The sequence below is a fragment of the Myotis myotis genome, unplaced genomic scaffold (assembly GCF_014108235.1).
Source record: "Myotis myotis isolate mMyoMyo1 unplaced genomic scaffold, mMyoMyo1.p scaffold_m19_p_19, whole genome shotgun sequence".
NCBI lineage: Eukaryota > Metazoa > Chordata > Mammalia > Chiroptera > Vespertilionidae > Myotis > Myotis myotis.
In genome coordinates, this window is record NW_023416323.1 from 12667454 (window position 1) to 12682569 (window position 15116).

Below are 15116 nucleotides of genomic sequence, written 5' to 3' on the forward strand. Positions count from 1 at the left end.
GACAGTCTGGACAGAAAGGCTTTGTACCTTTGAAATTCACAGGCACCTCAGGAGCCACAGGCTGACACGGTGAAATGGCCACTTGCATGCCTTCAGAATTACTCTGCTGGCCGGTGACAGAAAGAAAATGAGAAGTTAAATGCAATTTAGGGAAGTACCGCCTGGGCTGTCTATTAAGGCCAGGACCTGAATATTGAGTCGATTAGAAGCAATTATAAAAGGGGACAGCATTTCTTAATGTTTCTCATTTGACAGGATGGTTTTTAAATATGGGGCATTAGTTAATAAAAAGTCTCTGAAGCCTATTGTAATATATCACCTAATTCCCAACAGTTCAGAGCCACCGAAATAGGTAAAAAGGGAATGTGAAGTTAATATATAGTTATTATTAAAATTGCCTTATAAATTAGTTAAGTCCCCTGGAGGTACAAAGTGGGCATCATTATTCTGAGACAGTCTCAGGGCCGTGGCGTGCCCTGTGTGCTTGTGAGTGGGAGTGCCCCCTTCGCAGGGAAGGGAGAGCTCCGGCTCTGTCCTCTAAGGATAAAACACCTGCTCACGTTGGAAGAGGCGAGAACTAGCAACAGACTACAGCAACTCCATAAGGAAACCTCTTCCCCAGTTATTGAAATTTCTGGGGAGGGTGGCGCCCTGACGCACCACTGAGCTAGTCCTGTGCCCTAGGTGAGGAAGGCTAGGATAGATAGTTGGAGTCACAAGGCTTGGAATTGGTTGGGGCCACGTGCAGGTAGGTGTCTGCGTAGCTTCTGGGGCTCTGGGGGCCACTGGTTCCCAGAGCTGGTGGGGAGAAGCAATTCCCTTAAGACATTTCCCCCAGAACACCCAGCTGCAGGCATGGATGTAGGCCTGCCGCAGCGCCCAGCCACAGCTGCAGGCGGTATGTAGAGGGGCCAAGGGGCCTCAGGCAGTGTCAGGGCCACTGTTTCCAGGCTGCATGTGCAGGGAGCCCCGATTTCCCGCCTTTGCTGTGTAGCAGTGCGTTTCATCTAGGGATTTAGAAGCTACGAATGGAAATCCATTCAGATCCAAGCTCTTTGCTGAGCCCAAGTTTTGTGTCCAGGGGCATTTAGTGAAAATCGCTTTTTATACCTTCTAGGTGATGTGCCCTGTACCTGTCAAATCCATTCACAGTGGCAGGTCCCCTCCCCGGCAGCCACACTTCCTTCAGCTTCCAGGGCAGATAGGTGGCTGGGGTTTCCCAGAGACAGGCTAGAGCAGTCGTGGGCAAACTACGGCCCGCGGGCCGGATCCGGCCCGTGGAGCCAAAAGAGCAGAGGGTTCTCTTGCTCTCCCCTCCGCTCCTTCACCAGCAGCAGTGTTAACATGTATTAGTTCACACAAACACTCCATCCATGCTTTTGTTCCGGCCCCCCGGTCCAGTTTAAGAACCCATTGTGGCCCTCGAGTCAAAAAGTTTGCCCACCCCTGGACTAGAAGCAAATGTGCTTCTCAGCTCGGGCCTTTGGAGCTGCATGTTTGGCCCCATCCTGTGTCTGGCCCCCTCCACTCCAGTGGGAGCCGAGTCGGTCATGTTTCCCTGGTGGGGGGTCGGGGGGTGGGGAGCTGGGGCGAGTCCATGGAGGCAGTGTGTGTGGAGCCAGAGGAAAAGGCTGACATCTCACATCCCACTCACACTACAGGAGGGATACTTCCTGTGCAGATGGAGGTTTTGCCACCAAATCTGATGGAAGATAAGTGGGCTTTTAATGCAGAGCTGAGCCGGTATCCTCATGGCTTGGATTCTGCACACGCCATACCAGAGAGCCTTGCCTACAGAGTTGTTTCTGATTGTGGTCTCTTAAGCCAGGCTGAGTTTCTCGAGGTTCTTTGTGTGGGTGGCCGGCCGTGTGCACTTGCGACCCCTTGTGGAAGCTCTGTGGAATGGTCCTGGTTGCGGCTGTGTACCCACTTGGGACATAAGAAAACAGGCCTGGTGAGGCCAGTGGGACAAGGCTGGGTCCAGGGGAGCCGGTTTTTAACAGATAGCTCTTATTTATTCCAAACAAATATTTTCAAAGTGAAAATAGCTTTACACTGATGAAAAGGATTGCATACACCAGTAGGGAATCGTCAGTACAGAGCATTATAAACAAGATATGAAAAATAACCTGTGATGCAGAAGACCACTAACCCCTGTTGCTGTAACAAACAAGCTTTCTGGATCCCTGCAGGGGCCCAGAGAGGCTTTGATCTGCTGGGATCCCACTAGGCAGAGTCCGTTCCTCCCCCTGTGTGAAGTGGAAACCTCTCTCTGGCAGTGAACTAGGGCACCTGCATCTGTGGGCGCCACCATAATCCTCTTAACCAGCCCTCCACTGGGAGTGGCTTCCCACTGGCCACTGTGACAATCAGCCTTATCCCTTCACCTCTTCGGGATAATTCCTGAAAATGGAATTGCTGGGGGAATTTCACTGCAGAAAACCAAACTGCCCTCCTGACGTTCTCTGGCACCGCTGTGGATGTGAATGTCTAGTGAGCATGTACTGCATGCTTCCTGGGGGTTTTCTCACTTAATCCCACGAGGTGAGAATGGCATCCTTTCCACTGTATAGGACACGGTCAGGAGGGCGTTAGGAACTGGCCCCAGATCCCACAGCGGACAGATGGGACTTAGAGGAGCCAGGTGGCTCTCTACAGAAGCCACACACTCAGCCACTGAGCTGGACAAGCAAGCACATGCACACTCACACACATGCACACACATACGCACCCCGCACCCGCCTCCCATTCGTGAGTGACATCTTTACCAATCTGATAAAGGAAAAGTAGTACCCCACCTTTTTTTTCATCTCTTTGATTCCTGGCAAGGTTAAACTCCTGCAGGCATTTCTTGGGCATTTGTCTTTGTAGCCTGTCTGTGACACCATTGGCTATGGGGACATTTCTGGTGGACTAACTGATCTACAAGCCCACGCTGTATAGGACTCTTCATGTTAGTGTTCTGGTTACCAAAATATTTTTCCCAATTTGATATGCAGAAATTTTAAATATAAATAGTCAAATTATTCCTTTCCTGTATAATTTGTCTTTTGCATTATCACAAAAGCCTTTTCTAACTTCAGTTCAGTTCAACTGTACGCATATGTTTTATTCTCTATCTATGATTATATGAATTTCTTTAAAAAAATATTTTCTGTATAATTATAAAATATTTCAAACACTGGTATGTATAGGGTAATATATCCATGTATCCCCGTGGATTCATTTTTTATAGGTAACTCTATCTAAAATGCATTTAAGAGTGATGAGTAAGCAAGGATTCTGGCTTTTTTGCCCCTCAAAAATGAACAGTTGACCTACTTTCTTTGGAATAATAATTTTACCCCACTGACTTAAAACTCCACCTTTACCACATTCTAAATTCCTATTTGTATTAGTCAGCATAGGGTAGCCTTTGACGCAGTAACAAACCCCAAATCTCAGTGGCTTAGTAGAGGGACCGTTTGTTTCTTGCTCATGTTGCTGTCTGAGGCAGCCCCATGGCTCTCCTCCAACAGTGTCAGAGCTGCCTGGCTGTGCTCTTTGGGAAGGAGGAGAGAAAGCACAGAGATCTGACATCTACTCTTAAAGCCTTGCCTGGCAGTGGCACACATCACTTCTGCTCACATGCCCATTGGCAGCAGTCAGCTACCTGCAGGGTGGCTGAGAAATGTACCCAGAAAAAGGAAGTGGAGTGGTGAGCACACAACCAGGGTCCATTAGGGCTTCTCGTGGATAGATGGGGGTTAAGACTATGTGGATGTGTGTGTGTGCGCGTACATATTTTGTGTGCATGTGCACACGTGTGTGTGTGCACGTTATGTTTTGATTATTAGACATGTTCAGGCCAACCATCCCTGCCATCTGTTACCCTTTCCTTGATGTTTACTGAGAACCTACTGTGTGCTCATCACTGTGCCCAGCTGGGCACAGGATGACCTGAGCCTGTCTCTAGAAGTTCCCTTTGAGACTGGTAGGGGAAGGGTCAGGTGCTGTGGTACAGCCGTATGTAACACTAAAAGCCATGTGGGGTGTGTGTGAGAGGGGGGGGGGCGGGGAGGAAGAGGGAGGGAAGGAAGGAAGGCCTTACCTCTGAAGGGCTTTTGATGGTGAGACCCCCCTCCAGCCACCACCTCCTGGGTAGGCAGGCAGGCCATGAGGGAACCTGCTTAAAAGCTATCCGGGCAGCCAGGTGGACTGGGGGAGCAGTGAGGAGGGGCTGCAGTGATCCTGGACCTGACAGGGTGCTGGCAGTGGGTGGTCTTGGGATGCTGTTGGGGTGCAGTCCGGAAAGGAGCGCTTAGGGCACGCTGGGTGGTATGTGGATGCCAGGCAGATGGGAAAGCATGCCTTCACGCTGTGGCCCCTCTCCCTCCTCCTCCAAGCTCTCACTGTGGTTTCTGGGCTTTCAGAATTTTAGTGGGTGATTTGGTTGCTTACACGGGTCTCCCCAGTGAGATACTTCAAAGAGTGTGCAGGAGGGGAGTGGAGAAGTCTGCCTCGTGGCGGAACAGAAGGGGAAATTCGTACCCTCATCACACAACCAGTGTTTCCACCGTGGAGCGTGACTCTCAGGCTGGAGCCAGGAGCACGTATGCAACACTAAAAGCCATGAGGGGTGTGTGTGTGTGGACCCTGGTCGTGTGCTCACCACTCCTCTTCCTCCGGACCAGGCGAGTCTGCATCCGCCAGGACGAGGGCAGACAGCTCCGGCACAGCCCTCTGAAATGGGATTTCACACACGGAAGAATTCCTGCTGGTTGTCTGCTGGCTTTGGTTAGCAGTTTTAGTACCATAAAGGAAGAATATTAACTTTGCATCAATAGGCAAAGAATAATTAAAATATAATTAAAAGCATGAATTCTTCTAATGATTGGCTTTATATAATGTGTATTTAAAAGCAAGACATCTGTTAAGGCTCTCTTTTGAAGCTCTCCAGAAACCAAGAGAGGATTGCATTTTAATTAAAAATGGATTATTTCAAAAACAGTTTAATCACCCTGTCATCATAGGACTTAGACCTTGTTAATTAGCTATTGATAAATAGGTTTAGGTTACCAAAAATTTAAACTCATGGGGGTTAGAGAATATATTTTTGGGGACTTGGCCTACATCTCGGGGATGTTGGCAGGGGAAATGTTCAGAGCAGGTGAGTTAGTTCTTAAATCTCCTCTCCCGTCCTCTGTAGACCCAGTGTGGCCCTCCCACAGCCGCAGGGGACACATGCGGGCACCTGTGGCTCTCCCCCCCATCTTTGACCTCTGAGGCAAGAGGGTGTGCGGCCCTGGAAGGTGGCATCACTCCCTGAGTGTGTTCTCGCCGTTCTGAACTGTGGCTGAGGTCCCACTAAGTACCTGGGGGACACAGATGTGGCCTCCACTGTGCTGGAGAGGCCACTGGCCAGACCATGCCCCTGCCCCCCTGCTCCCCCACCCCACCCGTGCTTGGAGCGTCCCCACCAACAGCACCTGTCTTCAGGGCCGATCTTTCTGCAGGGGCAGTTGAGTGTAACCCCCACTTATCATCATAAGTGGATGAAGCCTTTCTAAGTGGTAAATAGCATTCCTGACGTTCCTTCAGGGTCTTCCGCAGCTGGCAGGTAACAGCCCGTGTGCTGCCATGAAACGCAGGCGCACGCAGGGTGGAAAGGGCTTGGCCCTCCATTCAGTGTCTGGGCCTCCCTCCCCACTGATTGACTTGGACCTGAGCTTTGTAGCTCCTGGGAGCTCAGGAGAATCTTCCCCTGGGAAGTGCGCACCTGGTGATGCAGCCATGGTCCTCGTTTCCTGCAGGCGGCCGGGAATCCTGGCTGCAGTGGCCCAGCTCCCTTGGGTCCCTCCAGCAGGGAGTGTCCCTGGCCTCCTGCTGCACACTGACCCCTCCCCCGCCCCAGCTCATGACCAGTTCCCTGTATTCGTGTCCTGGGCTTAAAATGCCTGGAGTGGTTCATGTGGGCCTGGCTGGTGCAGCGCCTGCCTCCCCCTCAGAACCAAGAGCAGAGGGCAGTTCATAGGGAATATGTGAACCGAGACATGAGGCAGCATGAGCTGTGGCCCAGGGGCAGCTCCCTGATGCAGAAGAGGTTCATGGGCCGCCCAGGGCTGGAGCCAAGGGGGCGATGGGGGGGGGGGGGGGGGTTGGTGAGCCAGCGCTTCAGACTGCCACGTTTGAGAGGCATTGATGTAAAATGGTGCTTTCCAGAGAATGCTCTGTCTGAAACGACACACAGTGAAATACTTTAAGGTCATAAGGCCGAGGGAAAGGAATGTGATGTTTGGAGATAAAGGAGCCCTGGAGTCTAGAAACAAAGCACAGCACCCTGGAGGGACTCCAAGCAAAGCCTTCGTGTCTCTGGAAGGAGTGGCTGCGGCTCTGCCCGATGCTGCTGGTGGAATCGCCTGTCTCCTGAGGATGGTACTTAGGAAACACCTGTTCGGTGGAAGATGCCAGGTTTTGTGACTTCACTGGAGATGGGGTAGAGTTTGTGGCAGGGCACACCTCCAAGGATGACCCTGAGAGGATGGGGGCGGGGCAGGGGGGGGGCGGAGCTGGCACCCACGTGCTGTACAGTTGTGGTTCTGCGCGGGCATCCCAGAGAGGCAGGCATTGCCCTGACCAGGCTCCATGTTGTTGCAGAAAACCAGAGAAAAACCAAGCAACGCTTAGAGAAATGGAGTCACACTTTATTTTTATTACGTGGGGGCCCAGAGAAAAAGGACTTTCAAATTCTGGGCAAAGAAACATGGAGGAGGCTTCCCTATTTATACTTTTTCTAGCTCTTTGTCTCCCAAATAAGGGTTTTCCGGTCCCCTTTGCAAGTTCTTAAAGAGCCCTATGTGCTGAGGCTTTGAGACTTCAACCAAAGGCCTGGCCTGGCGCCAGCACTGATAACTTCATCCGGGAAGGTTTATGGCCTCTCTGGAACAGGAGTAGTCTTATGTTCCTTATTATTTAAGCAAGCAAGCATTTACAGAAGCCAAATTAGCAGGTTAAAATTTCAAACAGCAGTTTTTATATAAGATGGATGTTTCAATGTAACCTGAACTGAGGATGAGCTGTGAATTGAAGGGAGGTGCGGCCAGGTTCTGGGCCGAGGGGAAGCGCTTGGTAGTGGAGCAGACTGTCGCGCTAAGCGCTTGGCACCTGTGTCAGGCCCAGCAGCCAGGTCTGCTGGGTGGTTTTGTTCCCTCAGGGGCCTGTTTGGCCTTTTGTCTAAGGGTCCACACTGACCTGGTGTCCGAGGCTGCTGAGCGGGGCAGGTTGGGGCACAGGAAAGAACCTGGGCTCGGGATCTCTCTCACCAGCTGTTTGCCAAAGACGCTCATGCCATCTGCGGGCTGAGGAGCTTCTGGATCAAAGTGTGCCCCCAGACTAGAAACCGGCTCAGTGTGCCCCCAGAACTAGACACCGGCTCAGTGTGCCCCCCAGACTAGAAACCGGCTCAGTGTGCCCCCAGAACTAGAAACCGGCTCAGTATGCCCCCAGACTAGAAACCGGCTCAGTGTGCCCCCCAGACTAGAAACCGGCTCAGTGTGCCCCCCAGACTAGAAACCGGCTCAGTGTGCCCCCCAGACTAGAAACTGTCTCAGTGTGCCCCCCAGACTAGAAACCGGCTCAGTGTGCCCCCCAGACTAGAAACCGGCTCAGTGTGCCCCCCAGACTAGAAACTGTCTCAGTGTGCCCCCCAGACTAGAAACCGGCTCAGTGTGCCCCCCAGAACTAGAAACCGGCTCAGTGTGCCCCCCAGACTAGAAACCGGCTCAGTGTGCCCCCAGACTAGAAACCGGCTCAGTGTGCCCCCCAGACTAGAAACCGGCTCAGTGTGCCCCCCAGAACTAGAAACCGGCTCAGTGTGCCCCCCAGAACTAGACGCCAGCTCAGTGTGCCCCCCAGAACTAGACGCCAGCTCAGTGTGCCCCCCAGAACTAGACGCCAGCTCAGTGTGCCCCCCAGAACTAGAAACCGGCTCAGTGTGCCCCAGAACTAGACACTGGCTCAGTGTGCCCCCCAGAACTAGACACCGGCTCAGTGTGCCCCCCAGAACTAGACACCGGCTCAGTGTGCCCCCAGAACTAGACACCGGCTCAGTGTGCCCCCAGAACTAGACACCGGCTCAGTGTGCCCCCAGAACTAGAAACTGGCTCAGTGTGCCCCCAGAACTAGAAACCGACTCAGTGTGACACCCAGAACTAGAAACCGGCTCAGTGTACCCCCCCAAATGATTCCTGGGGCAGCCTGGGGCATTTTTAAAGGGAGAGTTTTCAGTTTGGGGCCAAGAAAGGGGTTACTGCTGACGTCAGCAAGGACTGGTGAGACTGGGTCTGATGTGAACAGCGTTGGTCCCAGCATAAGGCGGGCAAGTTGTGCCCATGTTACTCAGCTCTTCCAGAGCCGGGCCTCTCGCTTACTCAGGCGTCAGCTCCAGAGGGGTCTGGGTTCAGAGGTAGAATTTCCCGCTTGAGCCCTGTGTGTGGTTGCCATCTGGCCCCCTCATGTTCTGCCCTGTCTGCAGCTCCTGCCCCAGGTGCCCTGGGGGAATTAGCAGAGAAGGTACTAGAGGGGTCGGATGTGGCCAGCCACCTGTTACACAGATGTCAGTGAGAACCACTCGTACCCTTTCATATATAAACCCCTTAAGGACCAATAAGGTAGGTAAACATTCAGTTTTCTAAGAAAGAAACAGGCCATTCAGAAAGGAAGCAGTATGAGGACAGAAACACAAAGCATGTTCACACTTGCCAGTTAGTGATGAGAGAAGGAAACAGTGTTTTGTTTGCCTGTCAGACTTGCTGTCCGGTGGGCAGACACGTCCCGCAGTGCTGTTCTGCGCAAAAGCCATATGGGTTTTCTTGGGTCCTTTTGGCAGAACCTGCCCTGAGACTCAAAAATGTGCACATGCTCCGCAATTCTACTTTTAGCAATTTAGCCCGCAGACAGTGAAAGTTATGTGGCCATGGGGTCAGTGGGAACACGGAGGTGGAAGCCACCTACGTATCTAATGGTGTGAAGTGAAAGGAAGCCACCTAGGTATCTAATGGTGTGAAGTGAAAGGAAGCCACCTAGGTATCTAATGGTGTGGAATTGGTCAAGTAAATTGCAGGCTGTGGTACTGCCCGCACTACTGTTCACTTGTTCGGTCAATCAGCAGAAAAGCACTGAAAACCTCCTGTATACCAGGCACTATTCCAGGCTCTGGGGCTCCTACAGTGAAGGAAATAGACAAAACCCCAGCCTAATGGGAGGTGAGAGAGGACGGACGGATGGACGGACGGACAGACTAATGGATGGGATAATGTGTTCGATAGTGGTGAGGGCTAAGGGGGCTCAGGACAGGCATCCCTGAGAAGGAGACAATGAGGGGAGACCTGCAGGGGAAGCTGTGGACCCCTGGGACAGACAGTCGGGCAGAAAGAACGGGGTGCGCCCCGTGGCCCTGCGAGGGGAGCTGGCCTGGTGGTCCGAGGAGCAGCAAGGAGACAGACTGAGAAGACGAGAGGGGGTCGCAGTGGGAGTGAGAGGGAGGCGGGCTGCTCATGGGAAGCCAGGGTCGAGTTTGGTCAGAGGAGTCCCTTCAGTTGTGAAATGACCCCTCTGTGGAGCACGCTCTGTGGGGGACAAGAGCTGAAGCAGGGGGACCAGTAGACCACTGTCACCATTGACCAGCAAAAGGATGGCAGCTGCACCAGGGACAAGCAGTGTAGTGGGAGAAGTCGTCTGATTCTGGACACAGTGAGAGCTTTGGAAAGGAAAATAGTATGAACCTATGTCTACTGTTTCTAGGAATTTTAGCAACAACCTTCCCTGGAACATCCAGACGGGTGGGACCATTTGTCCTTACAGATTCTTGTGGGCTCAGTTGGCCCCGTGCACAGGTATGAAGTAGAAGGTAAAAGCCGATGAATAAATCGATGCAATTACCTGGAAATACTGGCTTTATCTCCTAAGCTGAACCTACACAAAACGCTGGGACACTGCATTTCCTCTCCTGGCTACGTGCTTGATGGAGACACATGCACACGTGTCCCCAAAGACTGGCAGGAGCATCCACAACAGCACTGCTTGTGCCAGTCACAGTCCGGAAATAACCAGAATGCTCGCCAGCCGAGGCTCAGTGGCACGCCCTGAGAATGGGAAAGCGACGGCCCCCCACCTCCCGGGCTCCGGGGGCAAGGTGCAGAGCAGCAGCCAGACGCAGGACCTGTTGGGTTCCATTTACATCAAGTCAAGTTCGTGAGGGGAGCTGACCTGCAGTGTGAGAAGTCAGCCTGTCTGTGGGAGGGGAAACTGCCTCAGAGCGGCTTCTGGGGACACAGTTTGTGCAGATCACTGTGCTGGGTCCTTATGATTTCAGGCCCTTTCTGTATGTGTGTCAGAGTCCGTTAAAAGGTGACTTTAAAAAAATGTTTACAGTATTAAAAATCTGTGCTCATGCATAAAAAAGGCTTGGAAGGATGGTCGATAAAAATTGAATAGAGGTTATCTCCAGAGAATAAGGTTATGGGTGATTTTTATTTTATTTTTACTATTTCCTTTGTGTAGAGAATTTCTAGGACCTTTCATGCGTGCATGTGTCTGTGTCTGTGTCGGCATACACACATGTATACATGTATTAGGTTTACTAGCAGTCTGATGCAGCCAGGGCTTCGACAACTACCCAGTAACCGATACCAAGGAACTCAAAAACTCCACCCAGTCAAGCATGTCAAGAATAAAGGGGATTATTTGTTAATTGAATGTCATGTTATGTCCTCAGTTATGCTTAATACAAGATAGGCAATTTAGAATTCCCAATTATCCAATTAAAATGCTAATTATCTCCTACCTTGATAAGCCGCTCTCAGGGACAGAGCAGAGCAAGTGGCTTCTCTCCCATGCTCCGCATCTGCCTGCCGTGACCACCATCATCTTTCTGCTGTCCTTGCCTCTGGTTGGTGGATTCTCCCCTTCCAGGGCCTCTGCCTCCCCAGGCCTTACCCTGGGCACCAGCCCCCCTTTCCACCAGCCCGCCTGAGGCACCGCCACCCTGGGAGTGTGCAGGGCCCTTCGTCCTAGCAGACCCGTCTTCGGCTTAGATGTGAGGCCCACGCTCTGGAAGGAGTAGCAGGGCAGCAACCACCCCCAGTGCTTACGGAGCAGGAGCCTTGTCCTGCAGGCCTGAAACCTTGGAGCCATTGGAGTCAGAAACCGTGCATGGACTCCAAGCTCCCACACAGATTCTAAGGGTTCCCTGACCCCCGCACATGGCCGCTCTGAGTGGAAGTTTCCTCATCTGAGAAGTAGGAAAATGGCTCTTCTCCTGGAAGGATTGTTGTAAATGCTAAATGTTGCAGGTAGCTGTTTGGTTTTTCTTCTTGGAGGGGCCGTGTCACCTGCCCCAAGTATCAGACAGAGTAGGAAGCAGGGCCTGCATTGGCTGAGTTCTACATGAGCCCCAAGGCCTGCTCCCCCCTCCCCCCCCTGCCGTCCCCTCGATCCGGGGTGCTATGGATGGGACCTTGGCAGCAGCTGAGGAGTCGGGAGAGTGGCCTGGGCAGGGAGTGGGGCTAGTGAGTCTGTTTTCATCCAGTTGTCACTCAGGCCCAGCACCACATACCCTCCAAGCCCCCGAGGGAGGTCTTGGGTCGTAAGATGATGCTGGCCCTGGTCCAGTACTGGGGCAGCGGCGGGGGTGGGGAGGTATCAGGGGGGGACCAGGGAAGGGACTCAGGGAACATCAGGAAGGAAGAAAGCTGCCGCTGGTGGAGACGGCCACTGCAGCCTCGCAGAGGGTCTGGCTCCTTGGTGGTCCCCGTCGGTGCCGTCTCGAAGCTGTGCCGTGAGCACTGCTTTATTAATAATGCATTTCTGAGTTTAGTCCAGGGCTTTAAATCAGTCCCTCTTGGCAACAGACCATGTGATTGCTACTTGCTTATCTAAAGCATGCTCGGGCCGAAACCGGTTTGGCTCAGTGGATAGAGCGTCAGCTTGCGGACTGAAAGGTCCCAGGTTCGATTCCGGTCAGGGGCATGTACCTGGGTTGCGGGCACATCCCCAGGAGGAGATGTGCAGGAGGCAGCTGATCGATGTTTCTCTCTCATCGATGTTTCTAGCTCTCTATCTCTCTCCCTTCCTCTCTGTAGAATATCAATAAAATATATTTAAAAAAGAAAAAAAAATATATTATAAAGCATGCTCGGAGTCTCAGTGGGGGCTCCCTAGCGTTCTCTGAGTCTTTCCTTACCCAGAGGTCTGGGGAGCGGAGGGGCAGGGCAGGCCCCCACCCCCGCCTTTCACCACTCCTCAGAAGGCCCACAGAGAACTCTGTTAAAGGAGTGGTACTCTGGGAATGTGGGGGGTGGGTAGAGGCATCTGGGAAGGAATCGTGGGCTGAGCTCCCCTGGGTCAAGGGAAGCCCCGTGTGCACGTCAGTTTATCCTGGAGATGCTGCACCCTAGAGAGCCTGGCTGTGCTGGGATGGTGGGTATGGGTGTCCGGGCCGTGGATCTGCACATTAATGGCACCTGTGTGAGGTACGGTTATCCCATTATACAGATGAGGAAACAGGCACAGAGGAGCCATACGTACCGCTGGTAAGAGGCAGAGCATCCGTGTTGGCTTTGGCGTCAGTGTTGAGCAGTGCCCCAGGAGGCTGGGTGTGAGGCCCAGGGCAGGGCAGTGGGGAACCCACAGGCCCGAGGGCATCCAGGGAGACTGCAGTGACAACGGCTGGGCTGCCGCCCGGGCCCAGGAAGACACTGCATGTGGCTTCTAACACCTCAGCCCCCACGCTCTGGCCCCTGCCCAGATTCATGACCCTGTGTCCTAACTGTCTGCTCTCCTAGGCCCTCTGCTCAGCCCAGTGGCTTCCACCACACTGCCCACCTCCCTTCCATGCTGATGTTCCTGGCCTGGCCTCCTGGCAGCCTGACGTGCATCCAGGCCTGGCCTGGGAGGGGATGATGTGGCCCACTGCCGCTGATGACCGCCCTGGCTGGCTCACGCTTGTGCTGATAGCTGGGGATTCTTGCTGCCAGGGCAGCCCTTCTGCCCTTATCTTGGGCAGCTGATGTGATTGTATAGGGCTATGTCTATCTCCTCATCAGATGATCAACCTCAGAGGCAGGAGCTAGGCCCAGAGGAAAGATCTCGCTCACAGACACCCAGCCATGAGGTTCATAAGGCAAATATGAAAGCCGAGCAAACCGACCAACAACTGCTTCATACCCGATCGATCGTAACAATTATGCATAATTTCTGTTTACAGTGCCTGGAAGGTTAGACTCCTCCGTACAGACGTTCTCTAAAACAGGCCTAGACTGTCAGAGCAGACTCACCACAATGCTCCTAGGGCAGTGATGGCGAACCTTTTGAGCTCGGCGTGTCAGCATTTTGAAAAACCCTAACTTAACTCTGGTGCCGTGTCACATATAGAAATTTTTTGATATTTGCAGCCATAGTAAAACAAAGACTTATATTTTTGATATTTATTTTATATATTTAAATGCCATTTAACAAAGAAAAATCAACCAAAAAAATGAGTTCGCTTGTCACCTCCGACACGCGTGTCATAGGTTTGCCATCACTGTCCTAGGGCCTCTGTGCTCTGAAGACCGGGAGGCGGGGTGGGGGCAGCACAGCCCTGTGATTGGTCCCCCTGCCTTGGTGGTGGGCAGGGCAGGGCCTGAGCTGTTGCCCAGGCCTCAGGAGGGGTGAGGGCAGTCCCCACCATCACCGTGTCTCCAGCTGGGTTCTGTAGAGCCTGGGCCCATGGAGTTCTGGGTCCTACGAAGAGACAAGCCCCCCTCCCAGTTCCTAAGGCATCTGGTTGAGGGAGGGGCAGCGTCCTAGCCTCCCCAGAGTTCTTGCCATCTGGCTTCCAAGGGTTCAGCACTGCTGATGTGATGTGGGTGTGGGTGTGGGTGTGGGTGTGGGTGTGGGTGTGGGTGTGGCTGGTGGGGCTTGTCCCAAGTCGGGAGAAGCAGGACCTGCCCCACCCAGGCCCTGCCTCTCTCCACCTTCCTTGAGACCACCCTGTCCTGCTCCTTCTGCATGTCCCTCGCCCCCATCCTCCAGGCCAATGCCCAGCCACTCCTGCTGTCTTTCCCCTGCGCCCCTCCCTGCAGTCAGGCCCACTGCCCCCATCAGCCCAGGTGAGTCCAGCGCAGGGGCTGGGAGAGCTTTTATGTTCCTCCCTGGCCTTGTCCAGCCCCTCCCAGTGGCTGGCAGGGTGTGGCCACTGGACTTGGGAGTCACAGGAAGATACTACCTCCAGCCCTGCAGAAACTGTGGCCCCTACGTCAGCCCATCTCCCCACAGGGCCAGGGCTGTCCTCGATGGGCCTGGCAGGCTGGGCAGCGCCGCAGTGTTGCAGGCAGCAAGCTCCTCTGGCCTTATTCCCTCCGCACTGACCTCTGTGCTCTGTGGCTGACCCTGGACTTCAGCTTCAGCCTCATGGAGCGATGCCGGGAGCTCAGGCCTCACAGGGGCCATGCAGGCTGTGATGACTCAGCACCCTGACTCGTCTCCCCTCTCCTGCAGCCTCTTCGAGCACTACTGCTACTCCCGGGGCGGCATGCGCCACAGCTCCTACACCTGCATCTGCGGCAGGTAAGTGGGCATCCTGGCCGCGTGGGGATGATTGTGGAGGGATTACGGGAAAGGGAGGGGTCCCACCGTTCCCCAGCTTAGATGCACCTGCTCACTCCCATGCGCACGCCAGTGCCCACCTGAGCTTGGAAATTACTTCCCCTCTGAAGGCCCCGGGAGCGGAGGTTGACTCTGCCTGCTCTGGGAGTGCTGCATGGAGGAGGGAGCCTGGCCACCATGGCCTCCGCCCCCCTCCCCCACAGGCACACGCCCGGCATGTTGGGCTTCTGTGTAGAGTGTGTGTGTGTGTGCGTGTGTGTGTGTGTGTGTGTGCGTGTGTGTGTGTTTATAGGTATGTGTTTGAGGGGCATGTCCTGGCTGTGGGTGGCCCCCTTATCCCCTGCCTCTCTGGTCAGATGGTCTGGCCCCACTCAGCCAGGACGGAGCCGGCGATGCACGCGTCCTCGGCACATGAATAATACATGTGAACGTGTCAGTCCTTGGAAATGTTCTCTGGTAGATAGAGAGAAAAATCATTATTTCTACTTTTA

General features: G+C 53.6%; 1 protein-coding gene across 1 annotated transcript in view; it reads left to right on the forward strand.

Moving 5' to 3' along the window:
- The window catches only part of PEPD (peptidase D), a 112822-nt gene that overhangs the window by 76750 nt on the left and 20956 nt on the right, over nt 1-15116 (forward strand). The window contains exon 10 of the mRNA XM_036345892.1: nt 14518-14586. Coding sequence (XP_036201785.1) covers nt 14518-14586 — 69 coding nt within the window. The remainder of the gene's footprint in view (nt 1-14517; nt 14587-15116) is intronic.